Source organism: Peromyscus eremicus, chromosome 15 (genome assembly GCF_949786415.1).
Source record: "Peromyscus eremicus chromosome 15, PerEre_H2_v1, whole genome shotgun sequence".
NCBI lineage: Eukaryota > Metazoa > Chordata > Mammalia > Rodentia > Cricetidae > Peromyscus > Peromyscus eremicus.
This window is the reverse complement of record NC_081431.1, coordinates 23343936-23366132: the sequence shown is the minus strand read 5'-3', so window position 1 is coordinate 23366132 and position 22197 is coordinate 23343936. Positions and strand designations below refer to the sequence as shown.

General features: G+C 40.7%; 1 protein-coding gene and 1 long non-coding RNA gene across 2 annotated transcripts; both read right to left on the bottom strand.

Moving 5' to 3' along the window:
* Positions 1-557: 557 nt before the first annotated feature.
* Positions 558-3322, bottom strand: LOC131925717 (intelectin-1b-like). Its single transcript, XM_059281066.1, has 5 exons — positions 3303-3322; positions 3013-3089; positions 2822-2920; positions 1255-1502; positions 558-922 (listed from the first exon to the last, which is right to left on the bottom strand). The coding sequence occupies exons 1-5, from the start codon at positions 3320-3322 to the stop codon at positions 743-745; spliced, it is 624 nt and encodes a 207-aa protein (XP_059137049.1). The 3' UTR covers positions 558-742.
* Positions 3323-4136: 814 nt separating this feature from the next.
* LOC131925044 (uncharacterized) lies at positions 4137-4437 on the bottom strand. The gene is made up of 2 exons (XR_009383132.1): positions 4343-4437; positions 4137-4204 (listed from the first exon to the last, which is right to left on the bottom strand). It is a non-coding gene; the product is annotated as an uncharacterized LOC131925044 (long non-coding RNA).
* Between the last annotated feature and the right edge of the window lie 17760 nt (positions 4438-22197).

Sequence of the window (22197 nt, the reverse complement as noted above, 5' to 3'; positions counted from 1 at the left end):
GGTTGCTAAGAGTAGATGCTGGAACTGTGTATCCCCAGTGCAAATGCTGACTTTTCTGCTTATGCCTTGTACTCTCAGGCAAGTTCCTGGACCTTCAGTGCTCCACATTTCTAATCTGTACAATGGGTTAATAATAGTTGCCAGTCCAAGTGATCGATTGAAGTAAAAGAAAACACAAACATTTATATAAGAGAAACAGGTTGTAAAGGATGGTAAATGACAGTTACTTATCAAAACTGAATTCATCACTTGTCCTGCAGAGTGTTCAGAGAAGCATTGGAGACTCACTCTGGCCACTGGGGGAGTAATAAGAGGCTGTCTTCTGAGCATCACCGAAGTCATAGACCACAGGTATTGCTGGGCCATTGTCAGTCCCACACTTTCCTCCTCCATATTTCACCGAGTAATTCTACAAGGAGCAAAAGAAGTCCCTGGGTAAGGACTGTAGCATTGGCACTCACAGGAACACTGTCCACCATGTATCCAGTAACTGAGGTTGTTTCCAAACCAGTTGGATAAGAAGGAATCCTTTCTTTTGTTTGTGTCTCTCTGACACCTAGGCCCTTCCCCCTTTTCTCTTCTCTTCTCTCCACCTCCCTACATTTCTCCTCTCCTCTCTTTTCCACATACCCCTACACTTTGCCCTCCTTGACTCATTACACTTTAGAATAAGGGAAACATGGAATACAACCCACCCAACCTCAAATACCTGCCTCTCTCTCTACAACCTTGAAAAGCAGCCTCAGCCATTAGTCTTCAGTACCTGGTACAGGCCAAACAGATTATGACCCATGTCCTGCAGGAAGCCAGTGGAGGTGTGGTACCTCAGCAGGGAGTTGTCCCTCCAATTTTTCAGGGGGCTCTTGTTGGGCACATGCCAGATACCCAGGTTCTCAGCCTGGATATCGAAGTAGCCAGGGTTCTGGAAAGCAACCAACACTGAGCCTGACCAAACAAGAAGATTTCAGCAAGCTAAAAGACTCACATGCAGAATCCTCAGCAGAGCTGATATCTCTGGGCTCCAAGTGGACAGATGACCATCCATGCTCAGATACCCTCATTTCCAAGGACAGTGGTCCCATTGCTACCTTCTACTTAACTAAAAGACTAGTTTGAAGGATGTTGAGATTCAAGATGAGTATTTTTCGCTTCTTCAGCCCTATGTTGAAGGGCAACCTTCCAACCCTCTCCCTGGCATGCTTAAGCTACACTCACATCCTCACCCTTTCCCAAGGGGCTACAGAGTGTACCAACCTTGTAGTCATCACTTGTGGCCCCCTCTGCAGACCCAAAGGTGTTGTAGTTGGCCCAGTTGCCATCCCCCTCTGGGTAGTCGATTCTGTTGCCTTGCTGACTGGACCAGCGATCACCCACCGTGCACTTCCCACCCATGTTGTTCTCATGCACACTGGCCACCAGGGTCCAGCCACCACCTGCAGTGGTCATGTCACAGAAGGTCTGGTAGATGACACCATTCTCCGTGCGGAGAAAATAGAGACCATCTGTAGAGAGAACCAGTCCACAGTCATGTGTGCAGGCTCATTGTCCATCTCTGCTCCAGAGGCAGAGTGACTCCAGGAACTACAACCATGGCTAATGCCTCATATCCTCAGTGTCCTATCACATGTGTCCCTAGGGATACTGATATCTACTTGAGTTCAGAAAGCTTCTGTGGCTGAGGCAGAACACACAATTTCCCAAACTGATGAGTAATTGTGATGTTTCTCCTAAAGTTAAACATAGTATTATCAAAGGAATTAACAGCTCCCCCTGGTAAATACCCAAAGAACTGGTAACACAGACTCAGATATGTACATTCATTTTTGTTACAAGAGCAGGTCTCAACTTGAAGGCAGAAACAGGTCAAGTATTTCTAAGGAATAAGCGATAATCTGTGCTGTCTAGTATGAAGAGTATATATTTGTGTACATTCCTATATACCCAATACATCAAAAAGAATGAAGTGGGCTGGAGAAATGGCTCCCGTGGTTAAGAGAAAGTACTGCTCTAGCAGAGGACTTGAGTCAGGTTCCAGCACTCACACTTGGCAGTGTACAAGTGCCTGTCACTCCAGCTTCAGAGGATTAGATGGCCTCTGCAGGTACCTGCATACCTGCACATACATGTACACATTCCAACATAAGACATGTGCACCTATGCAATAATAATTTTTCTTTGGATTTTCGAGACAGGGTTTCTCTGTGTAGCTTTGGCGCCTTTCCTGGAACTCACTCTGTAGCCCAGGCAGGCCTAGAACTCCCAGAGATCTGCCTGCCTCTGTCTCCCACATGCTAGAATGAAAGGCATGCGCCACCACTTCCTGGCTAATAAATCTTTTTTTTTTTAAACTAAATTAACTACTTTACAGCATGTAAGAGCCTTCGAGCATGTTAATGAAATAAGGCAGATTACTCATATGAGGTATCAAAAATTGACAGATTCATAGAAGTAAAAAACAGAACAGAAGTTCACAGTGAATACATGAATTTATGGCTTGGTGGCTTCAGAATTTCAATTTAAGAAATGAAAACTTTTGGACATGGATGGTGATGATCCATACCATTGTGAAAGTTGCTCTTGACTTTGAAAACCCTTAAAATTGGGTAAGTGGCAATTTTTATCCACTATGTACATTCTATCACATTTTCTATATCAAAAGAGAAAAGCTATTCCAGAGGACAAAAAGGTGATTTCCTAACTGGGTTATTTGTTTGCATTTTGAGAAAGGTTCTCCCCAGGCTGGCTTGGAGCTTTCAATCCTCTGCTTTGGGCCCCCAAGTATTAGAGTTACATTGTGGTCTTTAAATACTTCGTCACTCACTTCGTGCCCTAGTCATCTCCTGCTTGATTTCCTTGCAGCTTCTGAACAGAAAGGAAGGTACAGGATTGGTCCATTTGTTGGTATCCACGTTTTCTTCATCTAGAGAAGATGCAAAGTTTCACTCTCATGCAACACCCAGCCTCCTCTTATCATCCATCCTAAACTCATTCCATGACTTCTCAAAGCCTCACTCTGAGAATCAACAAGATTTGTAACTGGGAAGAAAGACAAGAGATTTGAAGATGTGGAGAACTTTGTGTTCAAAGTCCTGAAATAGGAGAATAAAGTGAAGTCCAGCTTTGCAGGTATAAGAAATGCAGGGAGCCTAATATGCCTGAAGCATGGGTAGTAAGGTCGACATTGCAGAGGCTTGACCAAGAGACTCTGGAATAAAAATCCTTGCAAACTAGCCTCAACTCTGCAAAGTCCTCTGAGAACCTAGAAATATGGGAACAAACAAGAACTCTGGGATCAGAGCTACTCAGGTGTAAGAAACTCCATGTTTACAAGTCAAGTATTTTGGAATTGTGTTTACTGTGTCTGAGCCTCAGATCCCTATTGCCTAATACTGAGCTTACAAAGACTATTATGTGGAGATCAAATACGATAGCATTTAGGGACTTGCATTTATTCTAAAAGCAGCAGCGAAGAGAAATTACACATTTTAAAATAATGTTGAGTTCCTATAGAGTGCAGAATTTAAGAAAACATTCTCTGGGTACACACCAGACCATTCACTTGGTATTGAAATCCTAAAGCAAAGGTCCTCAGCCTAAGGAATGACTAGGATAGTACACAGTTCTTGCAGAAGTTCCCCTACAGCTACACACAAGTACAGAATTTGGATCAGGACATACTTCTACAATCTCATTGCCACTGGCCAGTTCCTTTAAGAGGCAATCAGCACCCAATCTACATCTCAAAGGTTCTATGGAGGATGGACTAGGCCTTTATTTTTTAGAATGTGGGAATGGAAGGAAGAAAAAAAAATGGGAGAACAATACAATTATATTTAATTTCACTTTTTAAAAAAATGCATGATCACCAAGATATAGTGACCCACGTCTTTATCCCAGCACTCAGGAAGCAGAGACAGGCAGATCTCTGAGTTTGATGTCAGCTTGGTCTATAAATTGATTTCCGGTACAGCCAGGGGTACACAGAAAAAGTCTGTCTCAAAAAAGAAAAAAAAACCAACAACAATGAAAACATGTCTCTGGTCCTCAGAGACCCAGGTCCTGGAAGCAACTCAGTCTAGTGCTGACTTTCTTTAAATTTAGAGGTGACCTGAGGAATCTGGGTCCTGTAGTAAGACTCACCAGCGCCGCAACTTCTGATGGCCAGGATGATAAACAGCAGGAAGCCGATTTGGTTTATTGTCATCTAGAGAAAAGCAAAACGAAGGTCAATCTCTGTTCAGACCATCTTTTCCCCTTATTCCTGTCTCAGCTCATATCTAGTCCAACTTTAAGGCTCCTTATTTTCCTTTAAACTCCTCACATCTCTGGGACTAAAGCAGACCTGAGCTGGAGTCCACTTTCCTTACTCTATTGATAGCAACTACCTTCCCCTCCATACCCTGCCAGAAACTCAGAGTTGCCAGCTGAGTGGAGATGAGCCCCCCTCTCTCTCTCTAGTGAGGCTCTTATCCTTTTATGGGAAGAGCCTGGTGGGAATAGCCCAGACTTTGCCAGGCTCCCCCTTTTCTGGTAGGATGCCACTAGAGGGACAACTTTTATTCCAGGAAAGTTCTTTGCACAGTGATGACTTATGGGATTCAAAGTCTCTAAAAGACAAATATTAAAGGTCACATCCTAGTACTATCAACAGGTTTGGGAATTTCACCGATCTATTCTTCAAAACAGGAAATAGATGAGGAGACTTGCAACATTTGACATCTATTAGGACTTTTTTATTTGTGTCTTTCTTGCAAGGTAGTACTTAAAACCCCAAATATCTATCATCATCCTCATTTCATAGGTGAAGAAACCTTTTTTTGGGGGTTGGGGTACAATGCATAAAAGAGTATATTTCTTATAGCCCAGGCTGGCCTCAAATTCACTGTGTAGGTGAAGATGTCCTTGAACTAATTTCTCTTCATCCCACTTCCCAAGTGCTGAGATACTATCAAACTTGATTGTAAAAAAGAAAAGTTTAACAACAAAATAGTAAATAATCATTTAAGAATAAATATAAACCTCTAGTCTGCATAAATTGAGTTCCATATAACTGTCACTATTTTGTCTTTGATTTTCTCATAGTTACCACAAACTAGTGAAATTTCACAATAGACTGCATTTTAGATTAAATCACTATAAATCCCCTCTGAAGATGCTTTGAACTTCCTCTATTCCCACCTTTTGTCTTTTTCCATTTCTCAGACACCACTTTGGGCTATAATGGAATAAATTGCCTTTTCCTTACCAATGAAACATCCTCAGTACAAAGCTTTATTACAATACTGACAACATTGCAATCCTTTGGGAGTCACCTTTTAATTAAGCTTGTATTTTGTATCTTCTTATGTTTAAATGACTGATTTATACAATATATCTCAGATAAGTTGATAGAATAGATAAAACAGAGGCATGTAGCTCAGCTGATAGATGGTTTACCTTGTATACATGAGCTATAGATTCAATCCCTAGCATCATGTAAACTAGATATGGTGGGGCATGCCTGAAATTCCTGCACTTGGGAAGTGGAAGTAGAGGAATCAGAAGTTCAAGCCTCTCCCTAACTACATAGCCAGATTAGAACAAAGGCTCTTGTACTTAAGGTCCCTGTCTCCAAAAAAGGAAAAAAAAAAGCAAAACTGCTCACACACAAAGATAACCTATACATCTTTAAGTTACTAAACTCAAGACCATCTTTGTCTACATAGTGAGTTGGAAACCACTGTGGGCTACATGAGACCATATCTGTACTATTTTATTTTACTGATACTAGACTGTTGCTGTAAGGACCATCCTTCAGCAGCTCAAGAATTGAAGGGAGTCAGAGAGTCTAACTAATCACTCAACTGACTTTTTTATCAGTGGGAGTAAAAATTTAATTCTCTGGGGCTGGCCAGTGCATCAAAACTTAAGTCTCTGGGGTCATCAAAAAAGGGAAACACACACACTCTCTCTCTTTCTTTCTCTCTCTCTCAGGGTCTATCTATCATCTTTCTATCTCCTCTTTTCTTATTTTTCTAAACACTCTTTTAAATTCCCCACACTAAGTTCATTACAAAGAGGATTTTCTGCATACCCAAAGGGTACACCATTACTACATAATCATCATAAAAACATATTTTTCTGAAACAAGTCAACCAAAATACATCTCTTAAACATATCTCTATGAATTTTCTGAGAAACCCACACTTATTTAAACATTTATCTTTTAGATTTCTCACATCAGGAGCCTTTCATCCTTAACCATTTACATAGGCAGTAGTTTTTATAATTGCCATAAAAACAGGTTACTTGTTTCACTTTTTGTATTTTAGAGTCTTGTCCAATTTTCTTAACTAAACATCCAATTCTTTGTTTTCTAGTTACCTGAAGACAATTGTTTAATGCTTTGTCTTATCTGTTACCCACACGGAAACCCATGTACACATTTCCCAATATCCAAAAGTACTTGAGCTAACTCCTGGGACTCATTTGTTTTCCTAATCATTAACATAAACCATAGTCTATGTGGCTATACGTCCTTATTCCTTTTTTTTACCCTTTGCAACCCCTGCTTTATCAGGTGCAGGGGCAACACTATATCCTACCTTTACCTATATTATTTTTCCCACTAAACTATCTTTTATTATTATCCCTTATTATATTTGTTAAAACTCCTAGTCATCAAAATTCTAAAACCTATACTATTATTCTATAAAATAATTATTTCAATTAAACAGTACAGTTTAAGAGGAAATCATTCTCATAATAATGCATGGGTAAAAATGCCCAGTAGAACTGGATATTTCCATGAGATAATTATACTACATTAAAGGCAATGGGGATTCCCCCCACACCCATTCACATCATGCCAGATGCCAGAGAAAAATAGCAGCAGCAGACATGTAAAGGCAGAGCAGTAGCAAGAGACATTCTGTAGCCAAAGGCCTCAGGGCCTTGCCTATCCGAGATTCACCCATCAATGCTTTGCCTGTGTGAGCCGAACTCCTGAAGTTTAGTTGTCACCTGTTGTTCCTCTGACATGGCCACCACTAGATGTATCATTTTTCTTTTTATTTGTTCTTCTTTTATACTATCTATTCCAACTGCAGCCTCCATTCTTCCACTCCTCCCAGTCCCCACTCCCCACACCCCTCCTCCAGATCCTCCTCCTGCATTCCCTTCTTGTTATGCTGTGTTCAGTTGATATCCCTGGGAGACAAGACCTTTTAATTTTTTTTTATTTCCACATACTTGATGTCATTATATATCTCATCCTTTGTGGCGATATTATATTTGTGCTGAAATGTGGTGATATTTTATTTGTGCTTTAATAAATAAAGCTTGCCTGGAGATCAGAGGAACAGGAACAGCCATTATAAGTAAAGACAGAAGTCAGGCAACAGTAGCATGTGCCTTTAATCCTAACACTTGGCAGGCAGGAATCTGTCTAGATCTCTGTGAGTTCAAGGCCACACTGGAAACAGAGCCTGACATGGTGGCACACACCTTAAAATCCAACACTAGTTAACCATGGAGGTCTGGAGGTCTGTACAAACAGACATTAAGTGACAGAGCTGAACAGGAATAGGAAGTAATGTAGCTGGACAGAGAGCCAATTAGATGGCAGAACAGCAAGGCATGTAGGCATAGGAAGACAGGAAGTAACTCTCATTTGGAAGCTGTAGAGTTGGTGATGTAAGGTTAGCTGTGGCTTTCCCTATTTTTCTGATTTCTCTCAGGCTTTCATCCCTATATCTGGCTCTGTGTTTTTTATTTAATAAGACAATTTAGAAATTCATCTACAGTCCTTATTGGTACATAAATCATAGAACATCCTACAACTTTTTAGACCTAATAGTCTAAGAAAATCTAGGCTATTTGGGGGATATCACCTTCCTAACCACCAGCGTCTAGCTCCTACTGCCTGTTATATCTGTTCTTCATGTGGCCTCATCCTAACCCCACTGTCCTTGACACCTGTGTTCAGGTCTGGATGTATTCAGTGGTGACTAGTAGAAATGCCACCTCAAAGTAGCTTTAAAAAGTGCAAGGAAGGGGCCTTCATGGTTCTGCACCAGGTTCTCTGTGTATATGCTATGGTTGTTAGCTTGGTGTTTTTGTGGGACTCTTAATAGTGAGAGTAGCAGATGTCTCTCATGTTTCTGCCTGTTCTTGGAACTCTTTTCTTATTGGTTTTCCTTGTCCAGCCTCAATATGAGGGCTTTTGCCTTGTCTCTTTATATCTTGTTTCTTCCTGTTTTGCTGTCATCTCTTGGAGGCCTGCTCTTTTCTGAAGAGGAAATGAAGGGGGAGTAGATTTTTGAAAGAGAGGAGGTGAGAGGAGCTGTGAGGAGTTGAGGTAGCAAAAACTGTGGTCAAGATGTAGTCTATGGGAAAAGAATCTATTTTCAACTAAAATTTAAAAAAATGTAAATCTATCAGGACTGGAGAGATGGTTCAGTGGTTAAGATGCATGTCACTCTTCCAGAGGATCTGAGTTCAATTCCCAGCACCCATGTCAGCTGGCTCCAATACCAGTGAACTTCATGGATACCCACAGTCATGTGCATGCACACACACACACACACACACACACACACACACACACACACACACACACACAGAGAGAGAGAGAGAGAGAGAGAGAGAGAGAGAGAGAGAGAGAGAGAGAGATGAAATAAAAAGCAGATATATCACTTCATGAAATAAGAACACTAGAAAGAGAGGCCCTCCAGGCTTAGTTGACATAGCAGTTTGTTTATGTCTTCAAAGCAGTAAGCTTCCCCTATCTCAGTCTTGCTTCACCTATGACTGAGCTCAAAGTAGTTACTGTTGTTCCATGTATTACCACAAAACAAGGGAGAATGGATCCTCTCTTCCTTCAGTTCTTTTTCAGGAGAGAGAAAGCATATCCTTGGACACTTTTCATGACTTTCCTCATTGACCAGAATTGGGTCCTGTAGTGCAACAATGCTTCTTTGGGGAACCCTAAGATTAAGTGGTCTAAACATTGTCCATTTATTTTCCTATAGTTCTTGAGACTAGGAATCCACCATGAGTGTATCAGCAGGACTCTTCTTCCAAGACATCTTTACTAACCTTGTAGGCAGCCACTTTCTCACTGTGTTTTCTTAGCATAGTCTCTTATTTGTATGTATTCCTGATGTCTCCCTCTGGGCTCAAATTTCTTCATCTTTAAATTGAATTAAGAGCTGTTCTAATTATCTAGTTTTCACTTAGTCACCATATTAAAACCCCTATCTCCAACTATAAGCCCAATCTGAGGGACTGGACAAGGACTTTCACATGAAATTACCACAATTCACCCCAATACATAGCTATTCCTGAAGTAATTACTGGCCAGGGAGTGAAACATCTGCCTTAAGACAATGACCTGGCCATGAGTCAGATGCTGGTGACTTATACAGCAAGACTTTGTCTTCCACTTTGAGTATCCTAACTCTTGTTTCTAGTATTGGCTGACTCCAATCTCTCTTCACACTGTTGTTTTGTCTTTAGCATAGTGGCTGCATGAAGTGTTATTCTAATTATTCTTTGTCAATAAAAATTCAGGAGTCCCATATCGGGGTAAGAACATGAAGGATCAGAGAAGCAGAGAAGCCACCAGTCCTCTCCTACCTGCTCAGTTCCTCCCTCCAAAAAGGCCAAGATCCCTCTCTGCCCTGCCTTACTACTTCCTATTCTATCTGTCTACAGTCTTCCAAAACCTCTGTGGTTAATTTTGGTTGGCTAGTGGATAGCTCCACCCTCTGACTCCAAGCATGCTTTATTTGCCAGAACAGGATCAAAATATCACACATTTCCTACTTTCTGTCTTAAAAAAAGGAGGATTTTTAACTAACATAGTAAAACTATGTACAATAAGAACAATAAGTATATACAAATATATACAGGTAAGAATTACATTAACAATGTCCAGTCCATTTGCATTTGACAAATTTAGAGAAAATACTCCATTATCTATCCTGTTTTGGTGAATCCAAAATGTTGTACCCAATTCACTTTTTTTCCTAACTTGTATTACCATCCCCAAATTATCTTTTTGATGTCTCCCAACCTCACACACTTTACACCTCTTTTGTGAGTTTCTTTTCTGAATTTGGTAATAAGGAAAACCATAACTCTAACTATCTCATCTTCAACTCCACCAGTGACCTGAGAAGGATACAATATTACCTGTGTAAACAGGAAGGGCAGACCAAACAACTTTTCAAACTAAGAAGTGACAGAAACAGCTGGTTGCCTTGACAGTCACCCAAGGTTCCTTTGCAATGTTGGGGCCTCCATCTTCAGCCTACAGATATAGAATATCTGAAATACTCTTCTGTGAAGCAGGAATTTTGAAGGATTGTCCTAGTTTGTTTTGGCAAAGTTCAGCAGTTACTTTCTTTTGTGTCCTACTTGTTCATTTTGGACAGCATAATGTCAGCAGTTGAGGCAAGAGCATTTTCTTGCCCAGTGGCTAATTTTAGCTGCAAAGAAAGTAAACTCTATAAGGAGTTTTTTGATGCCCATCATCTTCTGTGAAGCAGATTGGTGCTGCCAGGAGCAGACATGTCTCATTTTCATAGAAAATCTTATGTTATTAAAACATCTTAAATGCCATATTCTGTAGATCACTAAAGTGTTTGAAGACCACTTGTCTCTCTAAACTATATCTGTTTGACTTTGAAAGCAACCTGACAGGACTACAAGTTTGATTGTAATAAATTACTAACTACTAACCTACATTTCTTTATTTTCTTAAATAGGCTCAGTGAGCTGGGCTCTGCTGACTCCCCATGGGAGACCTCGATTTGAGGGATGTGGGGATGCAGGGTGGCTTGGGAAAGAGGGCTGGGGGAGGGGGAGGGAGGAGGGGGGATCTGTAGATGGTATGGGGAGTGAGTAGAAAATTTCCTAATAAAGAAAAAAACATCCTCATGATATAAGATGCATAATCAGGATATATTATGTGGAAAAGAATCTATTTTTCAATAAAAGGAAAGAGATTTTTAAAAAGAAAAAACTATAAACTTAAAAAAACCATGCTCTCATAGTCCAATCTTTGTCCCATTTTACAGTGAGGAACTTTGAAGCCTATTCATTGTCAATAGCCTGACTGATAGGGCACATTGGCCAGATGGAATGTCCTTGTGGAGAGATCACAGGAGGAATTTTCACAGAGTGGAATTGCAGAAGTGTGACCTTGTTAGATCTAAGTCCTTCAAAGACATATGATGAATTAGGGTAATATTGCAGATATCCAGCCTTGTTATATCATAGTCCTTTAAGAGATTAGTAGTGACCTATGTTCCCCCAAGTTTCCTCTACTGGCCCTGCCTAATCAACACCTCACTGGTCTGATTGAAAATGCAATTAACATTTTGTATTTATTTCTACACCAGTTTTTAATGCAAGAATTTAGACTCAGTAGACTATGTTTAGGTCCTGAGATTCGGGTGATTAACAGAAAAAAGACTGTTAACTCATTAACTATGTCTGGATATTATTAATCACACTTAAGAAATATAAGAGTACACATATTCTTTCCCTCTTCCATCAATCTCTCATTGGTTTAGCTTTTTTCCCTTTGTATACCAAGTAGCTATCCCTTTAAGAGATAAGCCAGAACTTTTACAACCCACAGCTGTTGCCAGTCTCCAGTCAAACTGACCAATCTTTGCCAGGTGTGACTCTTAAAGTATCTACAAAGAATGCTTGTCCCTGTGAGTTTGCTCTGTCTTTTATTACTAACAAGTTGATAATGAATATATATATATATATATGCTTGGAAGTTTGTAACAGGTAGAAGAATAAAGAACATGGATAGAATAAAAAATAGAAGAAAAAAGAACATAGAACAATAAAGAGCACATAGAATGAAGAGCATTTGCCCACGTGTATGAAACTAGTATAGAAATCTTTCATTTCTCTTGCTCTAGGGAAGCATTTCTCTTCTGGAACCCTGGTTAGGGTCTGGGAGCTGATCTCTTAGTCCTTAAAATAAGTGTCAGTGTGTTTATTTGAGAGCAGCTGCAGGACAGGAAAACTCTGCCTACAAGTCAGTTTCCTCCTTCCATATGGGTTCTTGGCATTAAACTCAGGTTTGGTGGTGAGTGTCTTTACCCAATGAGTCATCTTATTGGCTCTGTCCAACTTAATTTTTGAGACAGGAACTCTCCCAGAACCTGAACCTTGCCCATGCAGCTAGACTGGATGTCCAGCAAAGCCCAGGAATCCACCTGTCTCTGCTTCCTCAGAGATGTGAGCCAGGTGCATGTTGCTGTACCCAATTTTTATGTGTGTGCTGGGGATCCAAACTTATGCTTGAGCACTGTAATGGGTAATCTTGTCTGTCAACTTAATTACATCAGGAATCAGCTAAAACTGAAGAAGCTGGGCATGCTTGTGATGGATTTTCTTGATTGGATCATTTGAAGTGAGAAGATACACCCTAAATCTAGACCACACCTCTGGTGGCAGCACATATAAAAGTATATGAAAGAAGAAAGCTTTTGCTTTTTGTCTGCTTGTCTTCACTCTTGTTGATGAGTTTATACATCCTGTTCCTGAAGCATTCCTTTGCTGGTATTATAACATACTTCTTTGAGATTCCCACACAGACTGAAGACTGGCAGCTCTCTAGGCTTTCCCTGGGACTCCAGTACCAGACTGGGACCGCTGAAAATGCAGTTTCATGCACTCAACGACCATTAGATCCTAGGCCTTTCCTTTGCAGACTCAGGAGACATCCATTGTTGGACTACTAGGACCACAGCCTGTAAGCTACTATAATGAATCCCCGTTTAGCACAGATGCACACACACACACACACACACACACACACACACACACACACACTGTCAGTTCTGTTCCTTTAGAAATCCCGGACCAATATACCTAATGAGCCCTTTACCAAATGAGTTAATTTCCTGCCCCTGTGAATGGATGTTTTGTTGTGGATGAATGCTAGTTTGTACACACCACCCTTTCTACATCTATCAATATGATCTTATCATGTTTGTCTTAATTTTATCATAAGCTTATCTTAAATCCCACCTATTTATGCCCAGACCTCAAACCCCTATAGCAGTTCCTGGAGCAAGAATCCCCAGTGAGGATCCACAGATGACCTATAGACCACCTTGGGCCTGGATAACAAGGAATCCTTGCACAAAAAATTTCTATTGAAGCAGACCCTGTCAATCCACTGAGCATACACAAAGATCAATCCTACTGCAGACTCACCCCAAGGCTTCCCTTCATACTCTGTTACCAGTCACAATCCCTTCCTCAGAATTACTTCTCTCATGCTACACAGGACACCTGATGCCTAGGCCTCTGGCTGCAGAGACTGGAAAATCTGTCAGCCTCTACTATCCCACAACCACAGCAAGAGACATCATAGAATCCTGAGTGTTTGTGGGCAATGCCCCTCTCCATCTTCTTCCACATGGAGAGGAGACAAGCAATGCCCCCAAAGAAATATGGTGCTTGTTTGTTCTTCTAACAGAGAAAGACAGTGAGCTCAGTGGAGCCCTAAGAGAGAGAGGCACTGTTTGGGAAGAGAAGCACCACAAGTGAATAAAAAGTCAGAGTGGTTTAACTAACTTATCCTCAAATGACAGTGGTGTTTCGAGTTAACTCCTTCAGAGAACACACAGACTCTTAAAGCAATCAGAAATTATTTACTGGCTGGCAGACTGCAAGGGGAATAATGTAGCCCAAATTGTGCAGCCAAAAGCCTTACTGTTCTTGGCTTTTTATGCACCAAACCATGCCCTGGTCGACACACACTTCGGTTATCAAAAACAGTAGCAATAAGCAGAGCTACAAAAGCGAAAAGGCAAGGTTCACACATTTAGGGACTTTCCCAGAATTATGAACGATATTGATTTAGGTCTTTGTTCTCATTCTGGCAGGTGTAGGTGTCTATGTGATGGTCTCTAAAGTGAGGATGGTGCATTGGTACATCTAACATGGTGTCTGTTGTGCTAAGTTCTGAGAACCTGTTCCAGTGGTCCCCAGACCCCATGTTCAACACATGATCAGTACACACTTCCTCTGGTGCTCCGTTACCTGCTCCATCTCTCCTGCCCAATGTCATCCCTCCATTCTCTGAGTATCACTGCTATTTGCACTTTCCCTCAGTGGACTGGAGCCCTTCCTTCTAGGTGTTGCTTCATCCTGTACACAGGGTTATCTTAGTGCAGTAGCAAGGCTGTTGCCTTGTTTACATGGCTCCTTCGGCAGTTCCTATGAAACTATTATCAGACTGTATGGGTGAAGCCAGTATTTTCTTGGTAAATTTACACAGCTCCCTAAGCTCTGACAAAAGGGAATAGGACTACATCTGGGTCTAAGACCACTGTTCAACTAACATGCATACTTCCTGTAACACTAGAGTTAGCACTTTACTGTCTCTAATGATGGTTCATGTTCATTTCATGGCATATTGTTGTTTGTAATTCATCCTGCATAGTACATCAACCTGCCTTAGATTCCATAAAAAATGTTCCTTCTGACATCAGCAGAGAGTTGCTATAATGGACAAAAAACTTCTGCCAACCTGGAGACTTAGCTTAAATCCAGGGTCTGGTACTAATTAGTTACAACTGATTTTCATATTAGATTTGTATCCAATAAAACGTTCCTTCCATTCATTCTGATAATTGATCTGCAGCTGTAGTTTAGATTTTCTGTCTAACCATTCTATCACCTGGAGGAAATAGCTTATTTTTCCTATAGTTTCATCTCTCTGAACCTCAATATTTACACCAAACATTTATAACAAACTCTACCTCAAGTGGGTGCTGTGAGGAGTGTAAGGAAAAGATGAAAAAGAGAATGTGTGCAAACACGTGGAAAGTATTACACCTTCCTTCCTTTGAAGAAATCTCTCCTGTGCTTGAATGGAGGCAGAGAACCAGATGCTGGGAAACTGAAGGAATGATCCTTCCTCATACCCTCTGGCAATCTATAACACTGGCAGATGGCCTGGATATGATCACTTGGATGCTGTAGACCAGAATTCTGACTCTTGAAGTGGAGGAACAAAACGTTATTCTTTAAATATGAATATCTACTACATGCCTTTGTGTTGATTTCTTGGTCCACAGCTGGTGTCACAGAGGCTAGAGGCGTTGGATTCCCTGGAACTAGATTTACAGGCCGCAGTGAGTCACCTGACAAGAGTGCTGGGAATCAAACTTGAGTCCTCTGGAAGAGAGGTACATGCTCTTAAACACCAAGTAAATTCCCCATGGGACACACTGAAAATAATGGCATATGCCAGTTGTTTCTCCAGGGAGGGGAGGAGTTAAACCAAATCACTTTCTCAGTGAGGTCCTCCTGGCAGTCTTCTCTGGATTAGAGGGTCTCATCTGTGCTTCCCTAGCCCCATGAGACAGGCTTTCCTAGAACTTGTCACTTTTGCACTGGAAACACCTGAAGCTTTAGCAGGTGGCTTATCTGTCTGCTTTTTCACAGCTCCACAGTCCTTATTGATCTAGTTCCTGGACTAAGTGCTGGGGACATGTGAAGGACAAAAGTGTTCTGTAACTGGTCTGCACATTTCCAGTCAACAGTGTCTGGCACCACGGGCCTTGGTCACACATAGGGGACTGTTGATTTTATCTTTGGCACAGTGGCTGTGCCTTAATCTACTGCTATTTTGGCCAGCAACTGTGACTCTGCAGTTGCTGGCCTGCTTTTCTGGCCGAGGCCCAGCTGCTCAGGCTGCAGCTTTGTGGGAATTCTGTTTCTACAGGCACAGGCTCTGTTACTGCTGCTAAAGGTAGCTTTAACTAAATCTCGATTGTTCTAGTCACAAATAAGATAGATTCAAAGGCTGAGGTGAAACCAGTTATCTCAGAGAGGTTGAGTAGCAACTAGTTAATCTTCTCTTCTTGCTGGAGGCACTCTGAGAGGCTGGATCACTTGTGCCAGCCATTTTCATTGGTGTCTGGTCCCCTTGTTCTGAAAGCATACAAACTTTTAAAGGTAACATACATATCTATATTAACTCAAGTATGGAATGTATAGTGTGCACAAGTCAGTTGAAGATGATTTTTTTCTTCTATGTTTGAGCAGGTAGAAGGCATCTGTCAGCTTTATAAGTACATTGGGTCTGTCAACTTTATAAGTCTTTTTGCACTTCATAACCAAACTATAATACAAATCTCTATCCATGCCATATGAAAGGATGACATGTAATAATAAGTTAGAGGACCCTGTAGCCAACAAGACTTACCATGTCTCATTTCATCTCCAAGATGCTCCCATGCAGAGAGATCAGTGTACACATCACTTGTCTGTAGTCTTTCTTGGTTTCCTCTCTCATGTCTGTAGCCAAGATACTCAGGAGGTCTCCCCTGGTCAAATCTGATCTCTATTAACCTGGAAGGAATCCACTGTCTTTTGTTTACTGTGGAAACAAAAGCATAACCTCTTCCCCAACATAATATATTTTTTGACTTCCCATTTTAAAGTTAAGGCATTTTAAAGTATGCAAGTTGGTTTAATTCAGTAATACTTTCTATGATCCAATGTCTCTCAGCAGCTGTTACCTGTTTATTAGCATTCAAAAAATTCAAAATTAACCAAGTGTCATGTAAGGTCCAGTCTTCCTATGTTATAATATTTCCCATTCTTGCATGACTTACTTTTTTATTACTTTACTTTTCTCTTTAAAGACTTTCCTTTCTTAATTTTAAACTATTTTTTTATATGAGTGTCTATGCTTTCATTTTCTGTCTGGACTTTGCTTTACTAGGCACCTGCATCATTCTCTGATCACATGAGTCAAACTTTGAACCCTCCACGCAGCTTAGCTCATGGTATGCTGGTGGCTCCAGCTCACAGGCAGCTGCCAGGAGACACATTTCTGTGATGCAGCCCAAATGAGAGACTGTGGGACTAGGAAGCTGTGTTTGGCTCTATTTTTGTGTGTTTGGAAACTTTTTATTTCTGCTTTCTCAGGTCTAATGGGATTATGTGTCCCCAAATTGGATACCACTATGTGAATGAATTTTTCTTTGGGCCACCACTTATAAAAAAGACACAGGGACTTATTATTGATTATAAAAGCTTGACCTTCACTTAGGCTTGTTCCTATCTAATTTTTATAACTTAAAAAAACCATTTTTATTAATTTATGTGCTGTTGCATGGCTCATGGCTTTTCTCTCCCCTCCTTCATGTCTGGCTTCCTCTGTGTTTGGCTGGCAACTCTGTCTTTCTTTTTCCCAGAGCTCTGTCTGTCCAGAAGTCCCTGCTATACTTCTTGCCTAACTATTGCTTATTTAGCTTTTTATTAAACCAAACACAGAAACATATCTTCACACAGTATACAGGAATATTTCACAACATTTTCCTGCAACTGAGTTCCTTCCTCCAGACTTAATATAAGCTAATGTACCTAGTCTTATGTAACTTCTTATGCCATGTTTACTTGATTGCCCTGGGAAGCCTACCCTTTTTGAAGGGAAATAGAGGAGGAGTGGATCTGGAGAAGAGGGGATAAAGGAGGGACTGTAAGGAGAAGAGGAAAGGGAGGCTGCTGTCAGGGTGTAATATATGAGCGAAGGATAAACAAAAAAAGAGTATTGCTGTATCAGGATTCTTAGCCATAATATCCCAAGATAATGAAATAGGGCAGAAGAAACTCTTTTGAAATCTCTTACCCCTGCACAAAAAGAACTCACAAAGACAGTTAAGTATGTAATGAATATGATTTATTTTTCTGTTCTGTGTCATTAGAATTCAGTGTTAAGTTGGGCAGCAGTTGCACACACCTTTAATCCCAGCACTGGGAGGCAGAGCCAGGAGGATCTCTGTGAGTTCAAGGCCAGCCTGGTCTACAGAGTGAGATTCAGGCAAATGTGGAATGGAGAAGCTCACAAGGCCTCAGCCATACCCAAAGAACTACAGGCAACTAAGGAATGCTGAGAGTGGAAGAAATAGTCTTTCCCAGAGAAAAGCCTTCCAACTGGTTATCCAACACCAAATGGAAAGTCCTGAAGAAATGTATGTACAAGTAACATTATACACACTGAGCAGGTTGTATTTATATATATATATATATATATATATATATATATATATATATATATATATATACAAAAAAAAGCAGTCATGCATTTGAGAGGAAGGGGAGAAGCATGAGAGGGGGGTAAATGATGCCGTTGTAATCTTAAAATAATAATAATAAATTTAAAAATAATGATATTGAAAAAACTATGTCTATTTAGCAGAATAATAGTAGTAGGATCTCCCCTAGGATTTAGGACCTCCTCTAACCACAGGTTATTAGCCGCAGTAATGATGACAAGTATGACTTTCATCTTGTAGAGCAGGCCTTAAATGCAATCAGAAGTTATTGGTGACTCTTATGATGCTCATGCCACTATTACAACAGTGGGGTGATTAACACAGTGATGGAAATTTCCTTGATTGCATGATTGGATGTGGGTAGCATTGTTCCCCAGAACTTGGTCCTGGGCTGAATAAAAAGGGAGAAAGCTAGCTGAGCACTGAGCATGCATACATTGATTCATTTCTCTCTTCTTTCAACTGTACATGTCATGTGACTAGCTGCTTCAATTTCCTGCCTTGACTTCTTACAATGATGGACTGTAACCTGGAATTGCAAGCTAAAATAAACCTTTTCTCCCTTAAGTTGCTTTTTGTTAGAGTATCTTCTTACAGCAAAATAAATGGAGTTAGGACACTGGGGGAGGGCCTTTATGAATCTAGTCAATTTCATGAACATCCTGAGTCTTGTAAGTTATGTTTACTTTTTGAGTCTTATCAGCCTCCCTCCTCCCTCCAGAAAACATTGTTTCAATTCAGAGAAAATATCTGTAGAACAATGGAAAACATAGATGCAATTTAAGATACAGGATGAGGACTGTAGACACGACTTAGTGTTTAAGAGCATGTACTGCTCTTCCAGAGGACTCAAGTTTGATTCCCAGCACTCTTGTCAGATGACTCACTGTGGCCTGAAATTCTAGTTCCAGGGAATCCAATGCCTCTAGCCTCTGTGACACCATCTGAGGACCAAACATTCAACACACAGGCTTGTAGTAGATATTCATATTCAAAGCATAACGTTTCTCCACTTCAAGAGTCAGAATTCTGGGCTAGAGCATCCAATTGTTCAAATCCAGGCTATCTGCCAGTATTATGGTTTGCCAGAAGGGTATGAGGAAGGATTATCCCTTTAGTTTACCAGCATCTGGGTCTCTGCCTCCCTCCAAGACTAGGAAGCACAGGAGAGATTTCTTCAAAGTTGGCATTTGCACTGGGGATACACAGTTCCAGAATCTACTCTTAGCAACTCCGTTATCAGTCAGAGGTTTCTTAGGAAGAGATCTGGTCCATGTGCATGGAGCTGAAGAACAGAAAAACAATGGGGTTTTATTTCTGTTGTGAGGGGTGACTGCCGTATTCTTTAATAGGAATCCAAATGTGGCATCTACCCTTTATAAATGCTAAGTTTGTGCTGTATAATACAAAGCTATTCTTATTTATTCTTAGGATGTAAGGCTTTAAAGAAAAGTTAGCAAAGTAAATGTGAACAGGATCAGAATGGATGCACTTGGTAACTGATGTGACAAGCCCTTGGAGATATTCAGTAGAGACACCTTGCTGTGTCATATATTTGTCCATTCAAACTCCGGCAGATGAGGACCTTTTCTCAAGGACTGGCTCTTGGTGTCTGTGGATGGCAATAGGTGAGGCTCCCCCAATAGGTCTGATATTTTAGACTGTATATCCTGAAACTGTCACTACCAAACTCTGGATTGACAGCTATTTGTGGCATTGTCATTGAATGCTGTTTTCTATCTCTTGTTTTCAGGTGAATTCACTGCAGGCTACATCCAATTCAGAGTGTTAACAATGAGGGAGCAGCCAACGCCTTGTGTGCTGGGATGAAGGTCACTGGATGTAACACTGAGTTTTTGAGTCTGTGTAATGACCAGAGAGGCTCATGAATAAGACTGAGTGTGTCTGTGTATATTGAGTATGGGGAAATGCTGTATTAGTATGTGTACATGTGTGAGAGTGTGACCTTTCCCTGTACCTTGCTTGGTCACAGGGATCAGAACTTCTGTCTAGATACAGAAATCCTGTCTTGTTGAATACCATAGTCAACATTGCAGACTTCTAATTGCACTATTGCTGTTTGTTTTGAATTTAAGATAAAACACTCAGTTACCTGGAATAAGGGGAACACTTGTATTCAGGAAGTCTATGATAAGTAACAGTCATTTACTATCCACTACAGCCTGCTTTTCTTCTATGAATGGTTTCATTTTGTTTCACTTCATTTGCATGATAACCCTTGAGCTCTGAACTATCACTAATCCATTTTACAGATAGGAAGCTGGAGCACTCAAGGGCCAGGAATTTGCCTGAGAGCACAGGACATCAGTAGGAGAGTCTGTATTTGCAGTGGGGAAACTTGAATAAAGAATTAAATCCTAGCAACCCTAATATCATCCAGTGGTTTCTCAGGAACAGACCAGGTTCATGTGCAAAGGATAGAACAGAAAAAAATGGGGTAGAACAACAGAAAAAAAATCAGTTTTATTTCTGTTGTGAGGGGTGACTATTTTGTTGTTTAATATAACTCCAAAGGTGGCATATAACCTCCGTAGAGGTTGAGCCTGTGCTGTGTAACTTAAAGCTCTTGTTCTTTATTCTTGGCACATAAAATTTTAAAATAAAAGGGTACAAGGAAAGTGTGATAGGACCAATCAAAGTCAATACACTTGCTAGCTGTCATGGTCTGTTGGAGGTTGTCAGTGTGATCTTCCCGGGTTACTAAATTTCTTCATACAAGCCTTCCATAGACTGGGGTCTTTTTGAAGATCCACACTTGGACTCTGAGATTTGTAAAAGCCTCCTGTAAGCTATGTTTGTGGTTGGGATGTTTCAGCCATTGGTCACAGTAGTGTCAGACTCCACTCAGTGTTTCTCATGTATTGACCTAGAATCTGTGCCTAGTGTTGACAATCTCTGCATTGACCTCAAGACAAGGATTTCTAGAATCTTCCTTGAATGCTATTTTCTACCTTATCTTTTCAGAGGAATTCACTGCAGGATTTGTTCAGTTCAGAGTGTTTAATAATGAGAGAGCAGCCAGTGCTTTGTGTGCTGGTATGAAGGTCATTGGATGTAATTCTGAAACTGTGAGACTTTTAAAAAATATATATATTTTAAAATTTAAATTATGTATATACCTGTGTGCTTGTGTGTAGGTATATGAATGTGAGTGGAGGCACCCTTGGAAGCTAGAAGAGGATGTTAGATTTCCTGGAAATGGAATTACATGTGGTTTTGATATGCATAACATGGGTGCTTGGGAATTGAACTTGGATTCTGCACAAGCAGCAAGTGCTCTGAACTGCTGAGCCATTTCTCTAACTCCAAACTCATGAGTCTTATTAGGGACCAAGAGGGCCTGTGATAAGACTGAGTTTTTCAGTGTGTGTTGAGCATATGAGACTCTCATGGTAGTGTGAGCACGCGCGTGAGAGTGTGATCTTTCCTTGTACTTGGTTTGGGATTAGAACTTCTGTCTAGATACAAATATCTTGTCTGGTTGAAGACCAAATTCACTGTTACAACTTCTAATGCACTGTGGCTGTTTGCTTAGCTTTTAGGATAAAGCATTCAGTTACTTGGAGTCAGGGTGACACTTATATTCAGGAAGTCTGTGGAAGCCTTTGGAGGCTGAGACTGTCAGAGAGTCCCCAGGTATTGTCATTCTCCACCCAGGGTTTAGCTTTCAGAGTGAAATGTATCCTTTCCAGGGTTTGTATGGGAGCTAATTATGTGGAAGGATTACTAGAAGAGTTTTGGACATCTGGTAGACCTCACCCAGACCGTTCTCCTCCCTATTACATGCAGTTTCTCAGGTTAGAGGTCATCATGTAGACTAACTGTGAGGTAAGGTATTTTCACTTTCACAGCAGCAACCCTATACTCCCTTAAGCCTGGGATCATTAGACTTTTCTGTTTATTTATTTTTCTAGTTTGTGGCAAAAGGCAGAATGAGGTGGGAACTGCCAAGAATAACAGATTCTCTTGGAAGCTAGACCTCCTCAAAGTAACACTCTCAGAAAAGGGTCCTCAGCCCCTGACAGGTGGCCCTTTTTCATATTTCATTCCTTGGTCATCAGAATGTCCATTCTCCTGATAGGAT